Raw genomic sequence first — 25,479 nt, 5'->3', positions numbered from 1 at the left:
TCAGAAAAGCCATGGCTAGGTAACAACCGGAATTCCACAGGGACCTTTAGCTAAGTCGCTGCTGGACTGCAGGCCTGAGATAGAACTGCATGCCTGAGTGGCTCACAGCTGTAGCCAGGACCTCTGCTGCCCTCCTCCCCCGCCCACCTGCCTTGTGGGCATGTGTCACTGAAATTCTAGTCCCGCCCACCTATTACACAATGCTTATCTGGGTGTGATCTAAGGCTGGAATCCATGAAAATAGCAAGGGAAGATGTGTGTGTGTGTGTGTGTGTGTGTGTGTGTGTGTGTGTAGGCGCGCACGAATATGGAACCCTAGGGCACCGGGAAAGCACCAATGCTGTGAAAAGAGTGTGGCGCATTAAAAATACAAGGGTCATCTGTGTGTGTGTGTGTGTGTGTGTGTGTGTGTAGGCGCGCACGAATATGGAACCCTAGGGCACCGGGAAAGCACCAATGCTGTGAAAAGAGTGTGGCGCATTAAAAATACAAGGGTCATCTGGTCAGGCGCCCCACTTCTGGCATTTGCACCAAGGTTCACAGTTAGTCACAACTGCTAAGAAATGGGTACTAAAAAAGGCCAGTCAATATAAGTAAGCAAAACCACACGTGTCACACAAACACAGCAGGGATAATTTGACCTTGAAAGGGAAAACTTGCTATGAGCTAGCAAGAGGAAACTACTTAAATAAACTTGAAACAAGAAGACAAAGGCTGCACTTCACAGGAACCATCTAAAGTAGCCACATTCATAGAAATAGAAAGTAGAACAAAGGTTAGTGTGGGCTGGGGATAGGGGAAGGGCGCTAATGGCTTTAAGGGTTTCAGTTTTACAAGAGGAAACTCATAACCAAAACTTACCATATCTCAGCCTCTTTGAGGTCTAAGTATGTGTTTTACACAACAAAAACCAATCCCCGGACACTACTCTGATCTGCAAGTACCTCCAAGGTCACCCGCTTTCTCTCAAATGGCCAGAAGCAAATTATTATCACAGCGGGTGTTAGCAACCAGCATGGAATTTTACTTTTTAGTTTTTTCCTTTGAAACAAGTCTGGCAATGTGGTACAATCTGCCCTTGAACTCTCTGCTCCTCCTGCCTCAGCCTCCAGAGACTATGGGAGTGCCCTCTCACACCAGGCCTGGAGTTTTGCTTTGCTTTGTTTTGCCTCCTGACACACCAAGAAAACAAAGGCTTGCAGGCTGGCAGGGGCAGTGGAAAAGAGCCTACGGGTTCCCCACTGGAACACCACAGCTGGGAAGGGGAGGAGGGCATGGGAGGAAGAGGCTTGGGATGAGGAAGACTTCTGTAAGCAGGCGGCCTCCCAAAGGTCACGTCACTTTGACATCACAGCAGTCCAGAGCTCAGGATCTATCTCCATGTGGATGTGTGTGGAAAGTTCCCCGTTCTTTTCTGAAGACTCCCACTTCTGCCTTGTGTGGGAGGCCTGAGCTCTGATGCGCTGTGCAATGCTGCCCCCTCACAGCTCCACAGTGACCATAACACATCTTACACAACAAGGAGCAGAGATAGGGACCAGGCACAGAGCTGAGAGGAGACAAGCAGGGCAGCCCCGCTAGCCCATGCTAGCCCATCTCCAAGCATCTGACAGGCTACTCTGTAAATGGTCCCCACAGAACACTGATCCCAGACTCTTCTAAGTAAAGGACAAATAAAGGCTACTGTGAGCACTGGGGCTATGGATCTCGGTCTTCTCATATATAAAATGAGGCACTATAACAATTTTCTTGTTTTGTTTAAACATGAAAAAAGTTCCAGGCTATCAAGAAGAACTTTTTACAATCTATAGCCTTGGGGTATTGATGACAAGAATTTAGTCAAGTACAAAAAGAATCTTTCCACCTTGCTTGCCATCAGTGTCTGTAGAAGTGACTTGGTGCTAAGAGCATGTACTGCTCTTACAGAGGACACAGTTTTGGTCCCCAGTACACACATGGGTGAGCTGGCTGGAGTCACCTGCTGATCTTAGAATTCAATAGACACTGAGGGCTTATCTTCCTCCATTGTTTCCTGAGTGCCCTTAGGCACAGCTACACAGGGAGCACAGGAGATGGCTAAGAAGCTGAGAACAACTTCCTGTCATTGAACTGGAAATGAGTGAGACAGGAAGAGGAGGCAAGAATTGGAGAGAAGAATCTACCACCAAAAGGCCTGGTGACCAACAGGTCCTGTTCCCACAAGCCTCAGCTTCTTCATCTATAAGGAAGTTGAATAGATGACTTTCAACATCCTCACCTGCTTTTAGGATTCCTTGAAAGTGGTACACTTCATATCTATCACATACTCTCAACAATGCTATTTTGGGGGAGAAGTGTGGGCAATCTTGACTCTGCCTATAGATGGCCATGTCAGTGAACAGAGAACACATACACTTGGGCACTGCAGCTTCCATCAGTAGTTCTGAGTGGCAGGCAGTACAATGAGAAATCTCCTTAGATCCTTCTTGAGCAGCAAATCTAAGGAGGCAGGGGGATGGCAGGATGATACTACTGAACTGGGTGCGGGGGCGTGTTCTAAACCTGTGCTCTTGAATACTGTGTGATCTTACCTGTGGCCTCTGAGCACCTAAAACGATGTTACCATGAGGAGCTAATTTTTTTTTTTTTTTTTTTTTGGTTTTTCGAGACAGGGTTTCTCTGTATAGCCCCAGCTGTCTGGAACTCACTCTGTAGACCAGGCTGGCCTCGAACTCAGAAATCCACCTGCCTCTGCCTCCCAAGTACTGGGATTAAAGGCGTGTGCCACCACACCCGGCTAGGAGCTAAATTTTTGTTGCTTAGTTTATGCTTACATTTGAGTGACTGTACCAGTATCATGGGGTACCACAAATAACCAGAGGTAAGAAAGAAAGCTCGCCCATAGGGACCATCAGAAACTGGTTAGGAACGGAGAGGCCCACTATGTCCCATGAGGAAAGGGGGAAATGTTGGTACTGAGGTGGCCTGAAAGGATGAAGGGAAATCTGCTAGTGTTAATACGTGATGGATTGTCTGCCAAGGGGAGAAAGTAAGTAGGAAGTGCTTTATGGGCAAGAGAAATCACCCATATGAAATCATGGCTGCCTGAACATACAGCCCGATATTCAGGAAGCAATAGACAGAGCTCCACACAGGCAGTGAGTACTACAATCCTCAAGCCCTACGCCATTCCTACTCCCCAAATACCAGACAAGGCAGCAGTAACACAGGCAAAAACAAAGCCTCCCAGCTTCCCTGCTCACTCTATGTGGCCAGGTGACAAGGTTTCAGACAATGACATGCAAAAGAGAGTCCACTAGGCATTTGTGGGAGGACTTTACTTTCTGGATATAAGGGCTTACAATTGGGCATCACAGCCCTCCTCCTCCTCGGTGGTTCCTTGTTTGGCTTGGACATGGCGGGAAATGGATGAAGGATGCCTGAGAGGCAGGGAAAGGGAAAAGAGAGACAAGGCCAGGTGCACTGGTAACATTACAGGGACAAAGAGAGGGGCATTGCTCCTTTTTTTTTTTTTTTTTTGGTTTTTCGAGACAGGGTTTCTCTGTATAGCCCTGGCTGTCCTGGAACTCCCTCTGTAGACCAGGCTGGCCTCGAACTCAGAAATCCGCCTGCCTCTGCCTCCCGAGTGCTGGGATTAAAGGCGTGCGCCACCACGCCCGGCTGGCATTGCTCCTTATATTAAGGTTCTCTAGAGTCACAGAACTTATGGATAGTCTCTATATATTAAGGGAATTATTTGTGATAACTTACAGTCCATAGTCCAATCAACCCAACAACGAGCAGCTGTGGATGGGAAGTCCAAGGAGCTAGTAGTTATTCAGTCCCACGAGGCTAGTTGTTTCAGCTGGTCTTCTGTAGTAGGAGGCTCCAACAGATGTGCTGGCAAGTAAATGCAAGCAGGCGAAAAAGAGCGAATCTTCCTTCTCCAATGCCCTTATGTAGGTCTCCAGCAAACAGTGTGGCTCAGATTAAAGGTGTGTACCATTATGGCTGGATCTGGGATTTGCTTTGTCCCAGGTTGACCTTGAACTCAGATCTCCTTGCCTTCGTCTCCTGGGATTAAAGACATGTACTACCTTGCCTGGGCCTAAGCTTTTCATAGCCACTATGCCTTAAGAGCTCCATGCCAAGATCCAGGTCAGAACTTGTGTCTTCCAGACTCAAGATCTCGATCACAGGTCTTCTGGATTGTAGTTCATTCCAGATATAGTTAAGTTGACAACCAGGAATAGCCATTACACTCCTCTTGGCCATACTTCTCACAGAAGACAAACGAGTCTCTCTGGTTACATCACTGTGCACTGGCTCAGACAAAAATCTCTAAATGATCTCGTTTGAGGCTGGAAATGAGAGACCATCAGGACAAAGCGAACTGAGCACCAGGATGCAAGAAGGGACCCTACAGAATAAAGGCAATTCACCAGGCTGGTTATATACTGGGAGAACATATGGGCTAGGTGTATGCAGCTTGCTTTTCATGGGGACAGATACCCAGTGTACTGGAATTGCAGAGTTAGGGAGAGTCGCAGAGACTTCCTCAGTGTGTTGCATGCACGCTTTCATGATGAGTTCTAAACTTTCTTTCTTTCTTTGCAAGCATGGATAAGAATGAACAAGACTTTGAGAAGGGAGGAATCCCCTCTCCCCCTGCTGTGCCTTCCCATCTAAATCCAAGGCACCAAGGAACTCTTACAGTGCTGAGAAAGCCAAATGTTTCTATTTTACCCCACCACACCCCTTAACTCAAGCCTTGGCAAGAGAAAAGGCTGGCACTAGTATAAACTTTCTCTTGATAAGTGGGGAAGACAGAACTGCAACATACAGTCTTAGAATGGGGGCTGAGGTAACAACAGTACAACTGTTGACATGAGCCCAGACATGGCTGTTCATCCTGGTAAAACCGAGCCTACACTCTGACAGGAACCTGTTCTCAGCATTCTGGGGGAAATTCAGTATTCTCTCAAGTATAAAATTTATCGTCTGCCACTACCAATCATATTCAGAATTATGTAAGACCATAATAATTACAGTGCTCCTGTGTTGGTAAAAGATGTTTAAAAACTTTTAGGACTTAGACTGCAAATATTTTCATTTGTATGAAAGCGTTAAAATGAATTTACTTGGAAAAGTCCATTTAGACAACAGCATAATGCATCTCTTGGCTCTGTCTCAGGATTTTTACAAAAGCAAGAGCTCGCTACAAGTGCCAAGAGCTATAACTCTCGAGCCACCAGCCCATGAACAGGGCATACACTGCATTGCCACCTCTGAGAGACAAACAAACATTCCTTCCTTTAAATGTAAAGGACAAAAACCATCTTACTAGGCAGATTCTAACCCCCCCGCCCCAGAGTTTTGGGATTCCTGGTAATGCCTAAAGTGTGCTTTATTAGAGAATTATCAGGTAAGTCTGTAAAACTTCCAAGTTAAGGCGTGTTCTTTTACTGTGACATAGCCTCACTCTGATCAGGAGTTAGCCGAAGTGAGCAAACCTCACTCTCAGGTATGTATTCCTAAAACTGTGAACAGTTTATCTGGGCAACTAGAGATTGAATTTAATGCTAATCAGAATTGACTGGAACTGGGCTGCATTAACTAATCAGAACAGAAGGAGCCATGGGTGTATCAGTCAAGCTGCCCACCATCTTTTTAAAGATGAGTAATGATACCCTGGAATTTAGTATGTATAAAAGCAGAGACACTAAATGCTTAAGACACACTGGGGATAATTACAATGGCTACTGCTAGTATTCAGTGAGTGGGTGGGTGTGCAATGGCACCCGATCTGCTATAGGATATATCGATTTTTCATTCTGATGCTATCTTACTGTTCACTTACAACTTTTGGAAGCCGAGTTTAGGTCAGAAATAATGGGCCCTTTTCTGTAAGTCACTGGGGCTTGAGGCTTCCTCCCCATATAATTTAATCTCCAGAACTTTGGGGTGATGCCCTGTAGCCTATGTTTCTACAACTCCCCCAAAGCATTCTGGGGTGTGCTAAGCTTAAGGATCGCTGAAAGAGACACGATACTCTGCAAATGCAACTTTGCAGATGCAGGGCCCTCTGGCTGGTTCCCAGGGGGGAAGGCAAACTGTGGGAACCCCAGGGAAGGCTCTTTGGAGATCAGGCTTCCCATGAGCTCATGAGGACAGTACCAGTACCCAAGAGAATCAGACTGAAGTAAAAGCAAAGCAAACAAGGCCAGCCCGCAGCAAGAACCTAAGTGCCTCCTCCAGCTCTCACTTGGCAGGACCAGCCCAGCGTCAGCAGTGCAGGCTCTCCCCCATGGGAAGGGCTTCTGCACCAACTCACAATTAAAGTCTTTTTTTTTCTTCAGGGCTGGGATCACACCTAGACTCGCATGTATTCTAGGCAAACCTCTACCATGGTGTCACACCCATAGTCCTAACTCCCTTTCCTTCTTTTTCTCTTTCTTTCTTTCTTTCTTTCTTTCTTTCTTTCTTTCTTTCTTTCTTTTTCTTTCTTTCTTCTCTTTCTTCCTTCCTTCCTTCTCTCTTTCTTTCTTTTTTAAAATTTATTAGATATTTTCTTTATTTACATTTCAAAGTTCCCTATACCCTCCCCCCACCCTGCTCCCCTACCCACCCACTCCCACTTCTTGGCCCTGGCGTTCCCCTGTACTGGGGCATATAAAGTTTGCAAGACCTAGGGGCCTCTATTCCCAATATGGCCGACTAGGCCATCTTCTGCTACATATGCAGCTAGAGACACCAGCTGGGGGCGGGGGGGGGGGGGGAGGTACTGGTTAGTTCATATTGTTGTTCCACCTATAGGGTTGCAGACCCCTTCAGCTCCTTGGGTGCTTTCTCTAGCTTCTCCATCGGGGGTCCTGTGTTCCATCCTATAGATGACTAATGATCATCCACAAAACTCCTTTTCCATCAATGCTCAGAATAGCGCTGTTCTTAATAGCCAAGAGGTGGAAACAACTCACATTGTCTACTGACTGGGACTGGGAGACATTAAGCAGAATGTAACATGTGTACAGGTCGGAGCATTAGTTTCCATCAGAGAATAAGGCACTGACATGACACAAGACTTAAAGAACATCATGAGAAGGGGAGGAGCCAGCAGAGGGGCCACAAATTCTGTGGGTACATTTATAGGAAGTGTCCAGGATAAGAAAATCTGCAGAGACATGTAGATTAGTGACTGCCTGTCAGCTAGGGGTGGGGACAATGGACTGAGAAGTGATGGTTAGAAAATTCTTTATCTAGTGATTTAAGGATTTTTAACTTGTACTACAGTAATTACTATAGTAATAGCTGCTCAGTACTGTGACTGCATCTCTAAAAATAGTAATACTGAACTGTGGGCTTTAAATGGGTGATTTGTACAGTATACAAAATATATCTCAATAGAGTTGCTTTTTAAGTAAAATTAAACTGTGTTTTCCAAAGAAAGAATCCCTTCCCAGAGCTCATGCTGCCCTCCCCTTCGGGGCCATCCCTGTACCTAGGGAGGCTGGAGGGTATAGAGCTTCGGGGGCCAGCAGGCTGGTGCAGTATGAAATGTCAGCAGACATTCACCAGAGGGAAAGCTGTGGGTACAGAACAGTACCTACAGGCCATGGAGCCTCTGTGCTGGTCATACTCAGACCAGACTGCACTAAGTCCACAGATTTGATTCCCCTGAAAACACTGTAAACTTCTTGCCATTGTCTTATTTAAACTCAACAGCTTATTGAAACCTTGAATGGTAACAAATTAAGCTAGAGAAGAAAATCACATCTGTAATTCCAGTACTCACAGGATTAGGAGTTCAAGCACAGCCTTAGCTACACAAAGTTCACGACCAGTATGAACTATGTGAGACCCTGTCCTCGCCACAAAATTTAAAATGAGAATGACAAATCAAAACCTCCACTTTGGACTTTGTCCTGGGGGCATGCTCTGAGCAGTCACTTGACCCTAAGGAGGAAGTCCCTGGCAGCTGGATGCTGCAATCAAGTCCTGGTCACCTCACTCCCAGGACCCCCAGCTCTACACTGCAGTATAGAAGCCTCAGCTCTACTCCTCAAGCCTTGCTAGCAAGCAGAAGTGGTCAGGGTGACGGTGTTTTCAGACCACTTCATAAAGTGGAAGAACTTGCTGTCTGAATTCCAGAGGTGCATCAGGAAAAGCTGACAGGGCTACCTTAGCAGTGTTAACAAGTACAGGCAGGAGCAGCCAGCCAAGGCCAGTCACAGTGGCTTCTAGGATGATATGCCAAAGACAACACATACAAAAACAAACACAAAAAAAGGAAAACCAAAACAAAACAAAATCAAAAAACCTAAAACTTTACATGAACAATCAAATCCTTGGTTTGAAAACTCCATCTGAAGACAGGCCTTTATTCACCAAGAAAAGCAAAGTTAAATAAAGCTGAAGGAAAACCAATCTTGCCAGGGGAGGTGGCACATGCCTGGAACTCCAGTATCTGTGAGGCTAGGGCACAGGCTGCCAAGTAAGCCCTACAGAGCCAGACCCCATCTCAAAGAGGAGAAATTAAAAATAATCACATCTGTCAACTGGACCCTGCCTGTTGTTGCCCTTGCCATAAAAGCCTGGAGAAAGGGAGACTATCCCATAAAGTCCTACAGAACCACAACTCCCTGTGCAAATAAGTTACATGTGGGCAGAAGGACAGCTACCTTAACTCAAGCACAACAGTACTGGGGAAGGAAGCAAGCTCTTTCTTGGAGATAGGAGAGCAGAGCCACCAAGACCAGGGAGAAACACTGCCACCAAGTGGTGACAGGCTCTCCAGTCACCTGAGGCTGCCTGGTCTTGATGTGGCAGCAATCCCAGTTTTGGAGAACCCACATGAGTCTGGCCTGTGAGAGGACAGGTCCAGGCTGGGTACTTAAGAATCTCCCCAGGGAGACCAGGGATAAAGTCCATGTGGTTGAGTACTTGCCCCGCAGGCATGCAGCCCTTAGTCCAACCTCAGCACTAAACTAACACACAACACAAAAGCCAGAAAGACAAGATACCACCCACTACCACCACCACCAAAACCCAGGCACGGGGGGCACACCTGTGGCACCCCGGCACTCAGAAGTGGAGGGAGATCAGCATCAGCTATACAGTGAGCTCAAGGGCAGCCTGGGCTGACCCAGTCTCAACAACGAAGTCCCCGTGCCCAGTGAAAGACAAGCACTCCTGATCAAGAGAAAATGAGTGTGCAGAGATGAAGACGGTGTTTGCATTATTTCACTTATGTTAGCCATTAAAATCTCCCTGAGGTAAAACAATTTTTGAAAACAAATCAGCCACTAAGTGCTTCCTACCTTTAGCACAGTAACACAGAAGTCACACGGAAGACCCCTTACACGCTTTAGCTTGGCCTTAAACGTTTACTTCTTGGTTCATGTGTTATCTAACCTAAAGCTCTTCAGGGTTTAGGCAACCCAGCTGTACTCATAAGCCAAAACAAAGCAAAACGCCCAGCCTTGGCTTTCCTGGACTATACACTCACATAAAGCGCTTCAAGTCAATAAATCACTCTTATTTATGCCAAAAAGAGTTTCCGTCCCCTTTCCAAAACATGTCAAAATCTGAAGGCATCTATTGTTGGTAAAATGCACACTGTGATATGAAATACTTAAATGAAAAGAACTAGATGAAGGCTAAAACTGTTCCCTGGCACAAACGGAACAAAAAGATTCTCTCCGTTCCAAATGGAGAGCTGCCTAAAAATTATTTCATAATGACAAAGAGTTCTCTTTCGTATGGTACAGTGAGAAAAGAAACTAAAGAGCACAGCACAGACTAGCTAGTTAAGAGCTGGTTTCCAGCACCCTCTGCTGTCCTGACAATGAGGTGAGAGCCCTTGACAACGAAAGCCGACTTGTGTAGACAGTGCATCCCTGGAGCACAGCACTGGGCAAAGCCCGCCTGCAGAGGATGAGGGTAGACCGCAGCTTTCCCAGGCCCATGTTTACCCTCTTACTCGGTATCACTGTTCTCCAGTACACCCTGCTTTCTTACACACGCATCCTTCTCATAAAAGGCCCCTGGCAGCTCGGTGGTGAGCAGTGGCCCAGCAGGCAGCAGGCCCTGTCTTTGTTCCTGCCACCACAAAGAAAACAAGAAATTCATTGAGAACTGAGATTATGGAGGCTCTTGGACCTTGGAGAGCCCTGAGTGTAGACTGCAGAGGTCCAGAGACTAGCTAGGCCTGGAAAACCCATATCATACCCACTGTGGCTGCTTTACACTATGCCCTAACTACTCAAAATGGGCTATTCACAGCAGTATCAGTGGGAAAGAAAGCCTTTCAGAGACAGAGCTGGGGATGCAATTGGTCCCACCTCAACAATCCACCTTTCAACAAGATCACCAAAGGACCCCAATCTCAGAAAGCTAGTGAAATCCACAGACAAAACCACTTAAGAGACAAGTGTGTGCACAACTTTGCCCAGGGACAAGTGTACCGCCACCCACTTGTCTGTGGTAGGGACAACAGTGAGGCTCTGAAGACCAGAGACTTAATTGGTAGGTGGAGCACCACTGTCCTCTACTCAGAGAAAGCAGTGTGTCTGCGTGCCCTCGGCCGTGCCCTCGGATGAGCACAGCCCGCCGGCCTGCCACAGCTTCTCTCTGATTTACTAGCACCCCTGCCACACCACCCGGGACAGAGTGAATCTTTACCAAGTATGGTCCTTCCAAATGCTCAGTGCTGAGAGCCTCACCCAGCCAGCCAGTGGCTTCCCTGGGTTCCAGAGACAACAATGGTAAGCAGCCACTACCGTGTGGGAGTACCAGTAAGCCCTGGGCTTCATATTTCAGCCACCAAGCAGCTTTTAGCATCTCCCTTCACAGTCTCTGTTGGCTTCGCTGTGGAAACAGTTGTCTCATCACAGCTGGATGGAACTTGGATTCCTATTTATCTCACAACTTTGCTTCCACGTGGTGAGTGCGGCACTGCATTTAACCACCTGAGATGTACCAACCCTTTGTAGGCTCAGGAGCAGGGCTAGCCCTCTCAGACTTTGCTAATTTAAACTTGTCAGTCTCACAAAACTCCAACTAGTCACTGCTGAACTCAGAAGGAGAGGGGGCCCGCCGGAGCACAGCTCAGTGGTAGAGTATCTGCCTGACATGCGCAAGGACCTGGGTTCTATCCATAGCACGGGTGGGAGGCAGACACATTGAAGATGTTTCCTTAGCTTTATTAGACAGTGCATTTGTAAGTACAGTGTAACCCCTCCTTAGATAGGTTTCTAATGATGGTATCTGTCCGTCTAACCTTTTCACCACTACCTCACTGCTCACCCTCTAGTTCAACCTCGGTTTTATGAATTTTGTCCTTAGAAACTAATCCTCCCCACAGGATTCGGCTCAGACATAAAAATCAGAACCCCCCATGACTACACAGAGAAACCCTGTCTCAAAAAACCAAAAAAAAAAAAAAAAAAATCAGAACCCCTAGTTCACAGACCACACCACTGCTCTTGCAGTAGTATCGCTACTGAACAGCAAACACCATGCTTTTAAAACGACTACAGGCTTGTGTTAGGAGCAAGGAAGGCTGAGAGCTGTCTCTGCCTTGTTCTTTTACTTAAGGAAGCAGTAAGGCTTCCTCTCAGGGTAGCTCACGATTGGCCTCCTGGAGTGTGGAGCGTAAACACAGAATGGACAATCATGGAGCGTCTGAGCTTGTACAAGGAACCACCGGAGTTGTTTACTACCCACACTTCATGACTTTTTTTCTTAGATTATGAATTTTAAATACCTGGCAGGAGTGATGGGACACACCTTTAATCCCAGCTCTTGGGAAGCAGTGGCAGGTGTATCTCTCTAAGTTCAAAGCCAGCCTGGTCTATATAGAGTCGCAGGCCAGCCAGGACAGCACCCCCCACTCCGCCCCAACACACACAGAAAATGTTTCTAATTAGCTTTCTGCTCCCTTATGTAGGTGTGGCAAAAGTCATAAGCCTAGGTTACTCTGAGAATTTTAGAGAGCTCAATCCAGGTTGAAGTTCTCTCCAGGGAGAAGTAGAGTCTGAATAAGGGCTCCAGGGCCCCCTTGTCCCTGTCTGAGACGTGAGCAGGGTCCTAAGTGACCTTTTGTCCTTCCCTAATTTCATCTCAGAGACTGCCTGTGACACTCCAGCCAAATGGTCCTCTCTCTACCTCCTTCCCAGGAGCAGGGCGTCCGAGACCTCTGTGGTGTTTACAAGGGGTGAGCCTTCACGGGTGGCCTTACCTTCATATCTGCTTGGGGAATCACAAGCCTTCTGTGGAGTGGCCACTCGAAGGAATATCTGCTGTCTCCATGAGTGCCGCCGGGTCTTCACAGGGGTCCCATCTGTGTCACCCAGGTGGTTTGCTTTGGATTCAAAGTCCCTAAAATGGCAAGATGGCCGATTCATGAGTGATGGGAGGCGTCAGAGTTATAGTTCAGCTGGCTTTATCTTTCCATAAACAGATCCCCTGATAGCCACAGACCACAGACGCTAACTCAGAGTCACAGTGGGTCAGTACTCTTAAAGGACACTGTGAAAACAACAAGTTCACATGCCCTGTACGGCTATCATAGAAGATAATTAACACGTATGCTCCATAGACCGTAGCTTCCAATTGAGCCTTTCTGGGTGCTACTTCAAAAGAGAAAAAACTACTTAGCTGGGGCACTGTCACCAGAACCCCAATCCACACTAGCCATCCTGTGGGGTTACGTTCCTTAGCCCAGCCTCTATCCCATGATTGGACTGCCATAAATCTCTCTCCCTCCCTCTTCTTCCTCCCTACACACACACAGTACACACTACACGCAGCATACATCAACACCACACATCCATACCCGGATCACACCTACACAGCACACCATCCACACACATCCACACACCACCCCCCAGTCCTTCCTCCCACCCGCTTCCCCACGCTCATGCATGCGCGCTAAAACAGAAAAGCAGCTATAATTTAATTAGAGAACCATCAAGGAACTAATGATACAATCACTGATGATGGTGCCTACTTTAAAACCTTTAGCTTTAAAACTATAAAACAAAGTATAATTGTTAATATATAAATATCTCATTAATTTTCTTTCCACTCACACGAGAGTTTGAGCAGGACCCTGCAGTTCACACTCAGTATACACCACAGTGAGGCAATGATCACAGCTGGCGGATTGGATCGCTGGCCGCATGAGGACAGGCATAGGCTACTGCCCTTTAACAGCCCCACAGAACCATAGACTATATTCTGATAACAGAGCCAGCAAAACAGCCCTATACAAAACCGCAAGGTGGCTACGTGCTTTACAAAGGGCAGGGATGAGGAGAAATGGCTTAAGAAGTAGACACAATGGGCTTAGCTAGAGTTCTAAATGGCAGGAGAGCAGCGGAAATGTCCCATCTATCAAACAACTCAGCACCCAGCACATCATCGCATCCAGACCTGGCAGATTTAAACGGAGCCCTACCTGTTCGTGTTCTTAAAGTCACAGGTGTTATTTTCATCTACGGGAGCCAGAAATTTTAGAAAATTTGGCACAGAAGAGGAAGAATGGAGTTTTTTCCGCAGGGCATTACGGTAGAAGACACTAAGAGTTTGGTTAAAAAAAGAGTTTAGGATAAAGAAATATAAACACACAAAATACGCACTCTAAGCTTAAAAAGGAAAGTTCTTCACTGTGATGCTAAGAAGTAGACCAGGTAAGACATAAAATATTTTGTGACTGAAACTGACTCTCCTTTTCAGTCAATAAATTAAAAAAAAGATCACCACCCTCCACATAACACACTTATCTAAATTAATCAGAAGCTTTCTAACGTGGTACAAATTACAAACACAGCTGTTAGCTTGCGCACATGCACGTGTGTGCTCCCATAAAGATCAAGGGATGTGCAGGTTACATGTTAAAACAGTTCACCACTGAGACACTTCACAACAGCTTAAAGAAAACTAAGAGTAAAATTAAGTCAATTCAAAGGACAGCTGAAAATAGCAAATCCGAACAATAGCAAAAGGCCCCCCTACACACACAAGCAGTGTTGGGGCTTCCTGCAGGGACAGCCCTCATGCGGCTGGGCTGACTCCGTGTGAATGCCTGGCAGACAGACGACACTCAACTTGCCATGCGAGTGTGCTCACCTTTTTGGCACAGCATTCCCACTTTGCTCTCCACTGGAATTGTGTTTTAGGTACTTAAAGAAGTTTGGTGAGGAGGCGGAAGGGTTAAGACGAGGTGGAGGCGGAGCTGAAGGCTGCCCTGGGCAGCCCTGAGACTCACCCCCAGGAAGATGGTCCACACTAAACAGCAATCGGAAAAAGTGGGATTAGACTGGACAGGGTACGCTGCAAAGGGAGGACAGACACGAGAACAGGAGGCTTTGCTGAGTGTCTACAGGAATCAGCAGTCGGGGACCGCTGTCACAGACGAACCCTGTCAGGACCTTGATCGGTTCTATGCTTCCAGTAATACTTTCTGCTCATTTCCCTTGTTGGGAAATGACAGATAAGATTTTAGAAAATAACTCAGAATTTAGAAGCCACATTTCCCTTAAGGACATCTTGCCCTGGATTTCAAAGTCCCGTTTCCAATAGACTGAGGAGGAAAGTTCACAAGAGAGAAAGCAAAACAAATATGCAAAAGGTGGGCGTGTCCCCACCGTCCCACAGCTGGTTCATCACAGCCCACGACAGAGCCATACTCTCTGAGAGGAAAATCGAAGAATCTCGGCACTCGGTCCTTTCACCTGAGGACTGGCACTACAAATGCCATCGAGAGGGAGTGGGCACACAGCCATGATGGGGAGCTGTGTGCTCACAGGGTGCTGCAAAGTGCGGAGCCTGTCTCAGAAACGTCAGACTTGTCAACAGGTCCTGGAGGAAGTCCTCCCCTGACATCAGTCACCTGCCCAACTCTAAAGACCCAAGGATGATGCCCAACGAGCGGCCTAGGAAAACAAAGCTGGTGGCTCTGTGTGTGGCTCAGGATTATCAGTACATGTCACGCCTTCCCGCCACACTCATCAAACACCAACCACTGCACTGACTCAAATGGCTGCTCCTGGTACAAGTCACATGGGCACAGATGTCCCCAGCTTCTGCTGTCAGCAGCCAGTGGGAGGCTGCTACCATATATGAGTATTGCCTCATTTTTCAATGTATTTTAAAGGATAATTTGGGGACCAGTCAGTCTCTGGTTCTTGGGGTCAGTCACTAACAGACCTGGAAGAGTACGGGAAAGCTTTTCAACACATTGCTTATGCTTCTCTACAGCCAGAAAGGTTTAACTGTTTATTTGAGCCCAATTCTTAAGTGCAATGTGCTGGCTAGTTTTGTGTCAACTTGACACCAGCTAGAGTCATCAAAGAGTAGGCAGCTTCAGCTGAGAAAAACGTCTTCCTAAGATCTGGCTGTAGGCAAGCCTGTAGGGCATTTTCTTAGTGACTGATGAGGGAGGGCCTAGCCCACTGTGGGTGATGTCACCCCTGGGCTGGTGAGCCTGGGTTCTATAGAAAGCAGGCTGAGCGCGTTAGGAAGAGTAAGGCAGTAAGCAGCACCCCTCTGCCTCTGCATCAGCTCCTGCCTCCCTCAGGAGCCCCCAGCTTGTCTTCAATAATGGACTAGGATGTGGAAGTGTGAGCCAAAATAGCCCCTTCACCGCAACGTGCCTTTGGGGATGGTGTTTCACCACAGCAATAGTAACCCTCCCTAAGATAAGGAGTGAATGATGAATCTAGAATTCCCACAGTGACAGATTTCAGAAAGCATCAACTCAAGTTCTATCATAGACAGCCAGTCATCAGATGTGCCCAGGCCTCTGGGTGTCATCGTGGACACCCACGTACAGCTTTCTCTCCCTGCTTTATGGACATGGCGTCCCCATCCCACCACAGCCCAGATCGAGAAGTTCGAAAGAGGAAACTCTTCCACTCACACCTACGTGCCACTTTTCCCCAAACCAGCAGGCACGTTCCAAAGACAACATCTCATGCATTAAGGACTGTCTGACACACATAAGGACCATTTTTGCTCCTGTCTACCTGCTTGCTATCAATGTCTGCACCGACCTCTACATACTTCCTGAGGGAGCCAAGAAGAACTTGACACTGCTTCAAGTTTTATCTTTTGAAGCCAAGGGTCAAACTCGGCTCGGGTTATTCTTTTGCCTGAAAAGTATACGCAGCATATACAGTAAGTCTGACACTTTAAGCAACTCTTACTTGCGTTCATGAGGCGTCTCTGTGCTCACGGAGTGGTACCGCATGAGTTTCCTTTGAGAGGCCCCTGGAGAGCTCTGGGCAGGTTCTGGAGGCACAGGGCACTCTACTGGGAAATGACTCAGGGTGTTGGCTCTCCTTCTGAACGCCTGCTGGGGTGACAACAGGGCAGACTCTTCTGCAATGTGGCCCTCTGAGTCACTGGACAGGTCATCTGAGGAGCCAAGGAGCTTGAAGGAGGTCTCAGAGACGGGGAAGGCCTCCTTGTCACCCATGGACAGCTCCTAAGAGCAGACAGACAGCAGATTAGATATGTGACAGGGGGATGGGGGGACTGGCAATCTAAGCACACAGACACATTACGTTCATAGGACTGTCTCACTAGAATGTCATCTAGAGGTTACCAAAGATATAAGGGTATTAAAGCTGTTATATACAACACCTGCCTCTCAGAGCCAGGTTCTTGTTTCCTGCAGAGACGGGGAAAGTTCCAAAATTAATAATGAAGTTCACAAGCTACAACACTGACTGCTCAAATACCATGACCAGATTGCTAACTCCAGAAAACAGGCTTTTCACAGGCTTATAGGAAGTATGGTCCTGTATGGAGAGTCCCCACCACTTCACCAACTTCTTTATCTTTGCCTAGTATGTTCATGGATGTTTACCCACAGTTCAAGGCTCTTTCTGACTCTGATCTAATGCTGAGATGTAACTTGGTACTCTTGATGCTAAAACTATACTGCACGTTCTGCCTGGAGTAGAAACATTTTTGTCACCTGTGACTTGCCATAATTCAGGGGAAGTCATTTAACTTCTTGCTGCATTCCACTGTCTGCCTCTGTAAGAGTACAGTGAAAATTCACTGCACCATTTCTTGAATTAAGCAAGATGAGACCACTTTAAAGTGGCTTGTATTCCGACTGATGCTACAGAAATAAGCTAAAGTTTCACTAAGTCCTCCCTCCTTACTGTATGCTCAAACATTCAACAAGAGTCCTAACAAATCGACCTTGGTGGTCATGCCTATAATCTCTGCTCCTAGAAGGCAGAGGTCAGAGGATCAGGAGTTCTGGGCCATCAAGGTCACCTTGAGCTAGGTACAAAACCAGAAAAGAGGATGGAGGGGACACATAAAAACAAAGGATGGGAGTCTTAAGAACTTCATAATCAACACTAAGGTATCTGGAATCCCGACTCCCTGGCTACTTCCTTGGCACAATGCCCAGGCGTTCCACAGGATTTAATTCGTAGCATCAGTACCTTCCCTTCTCCAAGCTTTCTACTACCAAACCACACCTCTTCCCCTCACTCCTCTGAGGTCCAAGCCACCAGTATCTGTTGTCTGCAGCTCTTGTCACACTCCCCCTCATGTGGGGTTTTCTTGTTCAACTGTCCCTTCTCACCTATGGACCCAGCCATCTTTTTACAATAGGTAACCAGCAGCACACGACATTTGCACACTTGAACGGGGAGGTACGATCAGTGTGTGTCCTGTGAAGGCTGGATGACGATGTGGCCTGCTGTGCCTTAACTTAGAACGCTACATGGAGAAGACTGACTTCCAGGTCTTCCAGCACAACGCCAGTCTACAAAAGCAGCAGGAGCAGCGACACTGCCTTGCTGCCTAGCAGTGTCAGCATTGAGATCCCAGCCAGAACAAGTGAAGCACAGAGGCAGCTTAAAGTCTGAGTCATGTTCATCTAAAGGAATGAGTCTCAAACCACACACTACACACACCAGTAGGTAGTAATATCAATTTAGTGGCTTGCCAGGAGCATTTTAAAAATAAATGAGCAGAAATAACAGTGTATGCAGCCCATTATCCAGAGAGCGCTTTCATTTTAACTCATTTTCATTTTGTGTGGGAGGGCTATGTGTATTTGCAAACTATGTCAAATGTTAAATGTCTTTCTTATTGTTGGCGAGGATCTGAAGTCTTTGAAAACTCCAAGTCTAGGACAGAGCTTTGGAGAGGGGCTGGGGCTCACAAGCTTCCTCGTTCTTACATCAGAGCATGCTGACAATATGGAGGAAGGCTGCCTCCTGACTGGCAGTCGTAGGGTTAAATAAACCAGGTCCAGTCATGTGTAAATGCCCCTGGAACAAGATAGAAAGCAAGGGTTGGACAAGCAGGTGTGTCACCACAGAAGACGGTCAGGCAACACATCATACCTGTGTTCTGTGGCAGACCACGGGGCAAGGCTTGGCTGCTTATTTAAACAAAACAATCATGTTTTCTCACAGTCATGGGATCAGCTACAGGCCACAGTCTCAGGAATTTCTGCTGCACAATTCCCTGAATTCACAACCCCCTCCCACCTTTGAAGCTCTCTCAATCTTTTATTATTACAAAATCAACTTTGGATAAGAAGCTCATGGTTGTTACAGATTAGGTCTCATCTGTCTAAAAATATGATCTTGATTCTCTGTTTATAGCAATAGTTATTGGCCTTTTTATTTAAAACTTTTCCCACAGCTTGCCCTCTACATGTAGAGAAGTCTGGAAGCACTAAGTGTTTTATGACTAGAGGGACATGGGGCTTTTTTGTCCTGATAGCTGTGTAGAGTCAAGATGGGCAAGTCTGTTGGCTGCATCTTCAGGGCACCACTGAAAGAGAAACATGCTTACTTTGCTGGTGTTACTTAGAGTACTAGAAGTGGAGCTGTCCAGATCCACACTGGCGGAATGGTCCTGCAGGCCTCTAGCTTTATTACCCTACGAAAAGAAAAGGCAGTTGAGCCACAGCCCCAAAGTCATCACCATCTGGAAGCAGCCTGGCCTTGTTAAATAAATCGGAAAATAAACTCATTGACAAGCACAGCTCAGCACAACCCTGCACTAACCATCACGTTTCTGTCATCATTTTAAGAATCATACCAACCTAAATGATCCACAGAGCCTCATGGATCAGTCATGTGCTAGGGACAACAAACAGCAAGAAGGCCTAATACATCTATCATGATCCCCAAAGCATATTCAATAGCTCCTTCCTGAGTCATGGGCGATCGTAACCGGCCACCTGGATGTCACTCAATCAACCTGCATCCCTCTGGGAACTCTCAAAGGCAAGCCCTTTCAGTCTTGGTTTATAATTGGATTGTTTTGAATTATCTCTAAGGATGCTTAGAAAAATCTCAGCAATAGCGTTTCACGAAGTCATCTTTAACTGACTAAAGTTTATGTTTCAGAGGGAACATGCCTAACATCTGGAAGAACTGTAACAAAATAGGGTAAGCACCAGAGATGTGAGTCTTTAACATAAAATCAAGTTCTGATTTGTTAGAAGAAACATAAGGCTGTTCACACTCATAGGGTAGGAGGAAGCTTTCCTAAGGGACTCCAGGTGACGCTCAGGGTACTTGGATCTTCTGAGAGAGCCCTACATTGGCACATTTTTTGGTCATCTGTAAGTCATGTGGCCTCTGTGACAAGTAGTCAATTGTGTACAAACGTAGCCTTAGATAACAGGTAACTGAATGACACTGTGTAAATAAAGTAAGTTTTATTTACGAAAACAAAGAGGCTCATAGGATTTGGCCCATGGGTCAAATATTTCATGAATCTGCTTCTAGGGAGTTCCAAATACCCAACGAAAGGAGCTGACAGGATAGTTTTTGAAGTTGTCCTTAGGAACACCAGGGAAATAGGACCTACATCTGGCATACATAATCCATGTTCTTTATAGGAACTGTATAAATAATAACACTCTTGGGAGCAGGAAATCCCATGGGATAGAAAAAAAAAGAGTATAAGTTCCCAGCACTTGGGAGCCCTAGGCACTCAGATTGGGAGTGTGAAGTCAGGGTATGCTAAATAGCGTGACACTACTTCAATAAATAAATAACATCTAGATAATAATTGCTTTAAGTCTGATGAAACATAAAATAGAGTTGACCCTGCTTTAAAAATGATTCAACCTCAGTGAGAAGAAAGGATGCCACTTACCCGTGACAGAATGCTCTCTAGGGATTCTGTTAAGGACCTCTTTGCTCTGTTCTTCAGAGAATCTAACCTGAACCGGCTAGCACTGGGTGGCAGTTCACTCCCAATATTCTCTGCTGCCACCTGTAGTGTCTAGAAAAGAAAAACAAAGAAAAGTGAAGTCCATTAAAATTTCTACCCTTTGGTGCACAGGAGGGAATGGCCTGTGGGGCCCATCCTCTTGAAAGCCTGGGGTCCCATGTGCTCCTTAGCAACATGCCTGCAAGTTTCGTGTGCATTCTACTCCCCCAGATAAAATGAGAAAATGTGCTCAGACCTAATCAGCCAGCTCGCTCAGGCTACTGAATCAGAAACCTGCGATGTCATGACTGTGGCCTTGTTTTCTAACTGAGCCTAGATTTCTCCCCTAGTAAACTGGGAGTACCATAATCTAATCAGATCACGGTGCTACGAGACTACAACAGGTGGGAATATGGCAAGCACCAAACACAGGATCTGGCACAAAACTTTCTTTGACAACCTTGTAAAATAAAGCAGTATCTTACCTATGGGGGCATTTGAGAGACTAAGTTAAAAATTAAATTTATCCACTGAATCCATCCTTCCTATAGCTTTTTATAATCTCTCTCATTTTTCCTCTCCCTCTTCCGGTCTTTCTCCTATGAAAGCAGTCTGCTTTTTCTCAGCGAGGCTAACATTGAGCCAGAGCACGGTGGAACCCCACAGGCACTGAATACGTGATGCTCCCTGTTTGCAAGGAAGTACGTTTCCAAGAAGTTACACCCCAATCTGAGCACCCCCCTGCTCACACAGACCTTCACTGACGGCTTTGTCTGCTAGAAAGGAAAGACAAGCAAACAGATTCTCCATCCCTCTAAATACCAGCACACTCTCCGCAGTAGTCAAGCACACAGAAAGTACAGAGACTAACACAAATACCTCTGCCATACTTAAGTCTGACCAAGTTAGCACCCCCAGACGTTGAGGGGTGAGAGGAGCAGGCCGCTCTGGAACTCACTGTCAGGTCCCCAGCTGTGTAGCACAGCCAGTGCACTCCCTGCTGCCCCTCTGAGGTCCCCCACCTGTAGACGGAACTGTCTTCCCAGATATGCCATGGCCTTTAAATGAATGAATGGTCATTCCAACACCAAGCAGAGTGTCTACTCACGTCTGTCACTTATCATGGCTGCTACCTACGTTCTGGCTTCTTTCTGCCCCTAGACCTTTACTCTTTACTGGAATCTCCCAACCACCAGTACCACCCACCGTGGCAAGCACTCTCTTGAATTTGGTGCTTATATTAGTTCATATTTTGTATTTTTATTTACATCTATTCATAAAACATATGCTGCCTCACATGTAAATAACCAGCTAAGGAATAGATGCCACTATTAGTGTGACCACTATCAAAGTCAGCAGGAAGATTCTTCAAAACTCTAGAAAGAGAACTACCACGTGACCCAGGTAGGCCACTCTTGGCTGTGTACTCTCAGGATTCAAAGCCAGCGTACACAGAGCCACCTTCACATCCATGTTTACTGCAGCGCTAGTCAAATTAGCAAGGAACAGAATCAGCTTAGATGCCCATCAACAAATGAATGAATAAAGCAAGTGTGGTGCAGGTATACAACAGTTTCATTCGGCCACATAAACGAACAAAATTATGCCATCTGAAGGAAATGGGTGGAACTAGAAATAAACATGGTAACTGAAATAAGCCAGACTTAGAAGAACAAATGTCACTTTTTCTCTCATATGTGAAATCTCGATTTAAATAACACACACACACACACTCACAAACACACACACTGCCATACCACACCACACAGGTCTTTCTGGAATTATCTTTCTTCTCCCAATATTGTTTTAAATATTTATTCATGTTCACAAATGCTTCTGGCTGACTCCCTTCAGCCAGAGTACAGTCTGAGTGCATTGTATAACAAACCTATTCCTGTCCCTGCTACTAAGTATTATTTACTCCATTTTCCGACTTTTAGGATGGAGGCTGCAGTGAACTCTCTTGTGCATAGCTCCTGAAGCACTCACATAAAAGGTTTTGCAAGGGAAATAATGGGGACAACACTGCTGGGTCACAGGGTCTAAGCACTACAGTGACAGCAGGTATCCTCAAGTTTCTCTCCTGAGATGCTTCCAGGTCATAGCCATGGCACTGGGGCACAAGAGAATGCCTTTCCAGGACACCGACAGCGTTCTTACACTTCTGCCAAATGATGGATACAGAACGCTCTCTGACTGTGGCCTAATTCCTACTGCTAGGACACATTTAAAACATGTTATAACTACCCCAAGACTCTATGTCTTCTGTGAAATAATGTAATCTCAATTCAAAGGACAAAAGCAACAAAGACCAGCTTCTCCCACGTGCTGTGGCTATGAAACGTCTCTCGCCATCTTTAAACACAACCAACCGTCCCTCGTTTTCTCCAGCTGTGCAACAATGAAAAGGAAGCCTATGGGAGGAAGAGGCTCTCTAGCTTCTGCGACTAAGTAAGCAGCCCCATAAGGGCCCCCACCCCCACCCTGGGGTCAGAGGGCGCTCACCTGCTTTGGCTCCCCAGTGTGGCTGTGCTCTTTTTGCTTCTCTTCATATAAGCACCTCAGAAAAGAAATAATTAATTCATTCTCTCGCTGCTCGTTTCTTGGTCTCAATTTCTTTTGGGGAAAAAAATCAGAAACATAAACATTACATTTCTTTTTTTTTTTTTATTGTGGACAAAACTGCAGTGTGCTAACAGCCTCCACCCAGGAACGAGTGCTTTTCTTCCATGACCTCACTAGGGGGCACCAGTCTCCCTAAGAGTGCAGGCAATTGTTTAACCGAATGGAGGGCAGAGCTAACTGGGCTGTATTTAGGAGTCATCTTCGATGTCCTTCTACCCAAGATAAAAATTTTAACGTCAAATAGTGGGGGTTAAAATAGTTAATAAATAAACAGCTTTTAAAAAGAGATAAAACAAAATCTATGTAAACACCCAGAGTCAAGTCATAATGGTTACACATTTATAAGCTCTTAAGATTAGGGATCTAGAAAGGAACTCAATTGGATCCAGGGTCACACTGCTACATGGTGAGTGTTCCCGTCATGTGGCACGTGTGTCCCTGTGAAGCAGACACTTTGATGAACACCTATATGCCAAGTTCTCAGTTGTCCTCCCATGCCCTCCTCTCCCCTCCTCTATCTCTCTCCCTCCCTTTCTACCCTCTCTCTGGTCCTTTAGCTCTCCTTTTTTAAAGTTCACAAGGACTTTTAATTTGCCAGCAGTGGCAAGGCACACTGCTTAACAAATGAGAACATGCTACCACTCATTCCATCTAGCCATAGTGGCACACAAAATACTGTGGGCTCTCCCCATCCACCTTCCAAATCTTTGCATTTGAATTATCAGCCACAGGGTATTTTCAGAAGTCATCTAATTCAACACATTCCTTTCTGTGAATGAAAATAAAACCAATTGCCCAAATCACCCCAGAGAGACACAGAGTTCCTGGCCATCCGCCTTGTTCTTCTCTAACTCCAGACTGTAGCCTGCCCTTGAACAGGTCAGGAGTGACGAACAGATGGATCAGCTACACACGCAACAGAGTCTGTGTCAGTGCCACCACTGGCTAATTTCTTCCCAGTTAACGAAGGGACAGTGGTGTTATCCTTAGAGTCACAAGCGTTAACGATAAGGAAAGCTTAATCCAGAATTCTGATAATCCAGACTTCCAGAAAAGGTCATTTGGAATTGCAAGTTTTAAAGGCTGATAAGATGCCTCAGCGGATAAAGGCACTCACTGCCAACCATCTGACCTGAGTCTGATCACGGGAACTATGCAGTGGAACTCTGAGTGCTCGTGCACACACATACCAGCAACAGAGATCCAGAGAGAGGGGGGCAAAACTTCAAACTGGCAGAAAATGAAGTCACAAGCAGGCATGGGGGAGCCTGCAGGAGCCAGGAGACCCCCAGCGAACTCATTAACCACCCCCAGGCAATGGCTGCAGTGCAGCAGAAATGCATTCTCTGTGGTGTCACACAGAGTCAAGAAATAAATACTTCCTCAGAATCACTGTGAAGTATGGCGACGTTACCCTCCCACTGCCTTCAAGAAGATCAGGGATGTGTCACCACCCTAAAATCTCTCCTGTGGTTCACCATTCTCTACAGTGGTTAAACCACTACTTCTTTCAGTTTTTATGCACATCCATTAATCAGAGTGACAATCACAAAAATGATTATGAATCAAGTTGAGTAGCATCGCTTTGCAGTCAATAATTTGTTCACAGTCAGAGGTGCCAGGAGCTGGGATGGCAGTTACCAGGGGCAGTGATACCCAGGACAGTGACAGGTGCATTCAGCAGCAGAGAAAAGGCTCCATGCTCACCCTCGGTGCTGACCACAATGGTGCATACAGCATCCACTTGTGTGCTTTTCTATAAATGTGTTATATATCAATTTAAACAATCAAAAACAGCCAAGCTGCTTGGGAAAAGTACCGAAAGTTAGTTTCTCAACCTTGTTCCCCCAAGGGTCCTCTAGAGTACCATAAAAGCAACAGAGAAACTTCTGACACTGATAGTGAGTATGCAAACACTGAGAAAGCTTAAGACGCTGCGAGGACACCAGGTAGGCCATGCTTTGCTGGAAGGACATCAGGTAAGCCATGCTTTGCTGCGAGGACACCACGTAAGTCATGCTTTGCTGTGGGAATGCCAGGTAAGCCACACTTTGCTTGAATACCACGCTCAGGATTTAACTAAAGACTTGGAGCCATTGTTTTTACTATCACTGCTGCAATGTCAGCTTGAAGGCAGATATTTCTGCTGAAGATGGCTAGTACAATCTGGGGCAATTAAAAAGATTAGGACAAGCCGGGCATTGGTGGTGCAGAGACAGGCAGATTTCTGAGTTCGAGGCCAGTCTGGTCTACTGAGTGAGTTCCAGGACAGCCAGGGCTACACAGAGAAACCCTGCCTCAAAACAACAACAACAAAACAAAACAAACAAACAAACAAAACCAAAAAAGATTAGGACAGCAGGAGAAGAGAGCAGGACCCTGTGGTATCATTGTCACAGGTGACCCCTGCTCATGTTTGAAATATCCTGTCAAGCACCTTGTAAATAAAATGGTAGTTGTGTGGCGTCCTGAGGTCTTTCAGGTGAGGACAGGCTAACACCCCAGAGCCTGTCCACTATTGAGTACTCTGAGGGTTCAAGGTCAGCCACCATCATCTCCAGTACATTTGCCTAGTTATTATTTAAACTTTCTCCTAAAGAAACACTTAGTATGATACGCATCATTACTAATGACACAGTATGCATCACTGTTAATGGTAATTAC

General features: G+C 46.2%; 1 protein-coding gene across 3 annotated transcripts in view; it reads right to left on the bottom strand.

Moving 5' to 3' along the window:
* Tbc1d1 (TBC1 domain family member 1) overlaps positions 1-25,479 on the bottom strand; it is a 207,428-nt gene that overhangs the window by 64,846 nt on the left and 117,103 nt on the right. For 2 of the 3 annotated variants that reach the window (XM_085836706.1, XM_085836709.1), the window contains 7 exons: positions 22,696-22,806; positions 20,134-20,262; positions 18,817-18,903; positions 16,188-16,468; positions 14,110-14,268; positions 13,439-13,558; positions 12,218-12,357 (listed from right to left, as the gene is read on the bottom strand). In XM_085836706.1, coding sequence (XP_085692832.1) covers positions 12,218-12,357; positions 13,439-13,558; positions 14,110-14,268; positions 16,188-16,468; positions 18,817-18,903; positions 20,134-20,262; positions 22,696-22,806 — 1,027 coding nt within the window. The remainder of the gene's footprint in view (positions 1-12,217; positions 12,358-13,438; positions 13,559-14,109; positions 14,269-16,187; positions 16,469-18,816; positions 18,904-20,133; positions 20,263-22,695; positions 22,807-25,479) is intronic. The other variant, XM_085836708.1, reaches the window with a different exon arrangement.

The sequence above is a fragment of the Mus caroli genome, unplaced genomic scaffold, assembly GCF_978045245.1.
Source record: "Mus caroli unplaced genomic scaffold, Mus_caroli_1 scaffold_4, whole genome shotgun sequence".
Taxonomy (NCBI): domain Eukaryota; kingdom Metazoa; phylum Chordata; class Mammalia; order Rodentia; family Muridae; genus Mus; species Mus caroli.
This window is presented reverse-complemented; position numbering and strand designations above follow the sequence as displayed.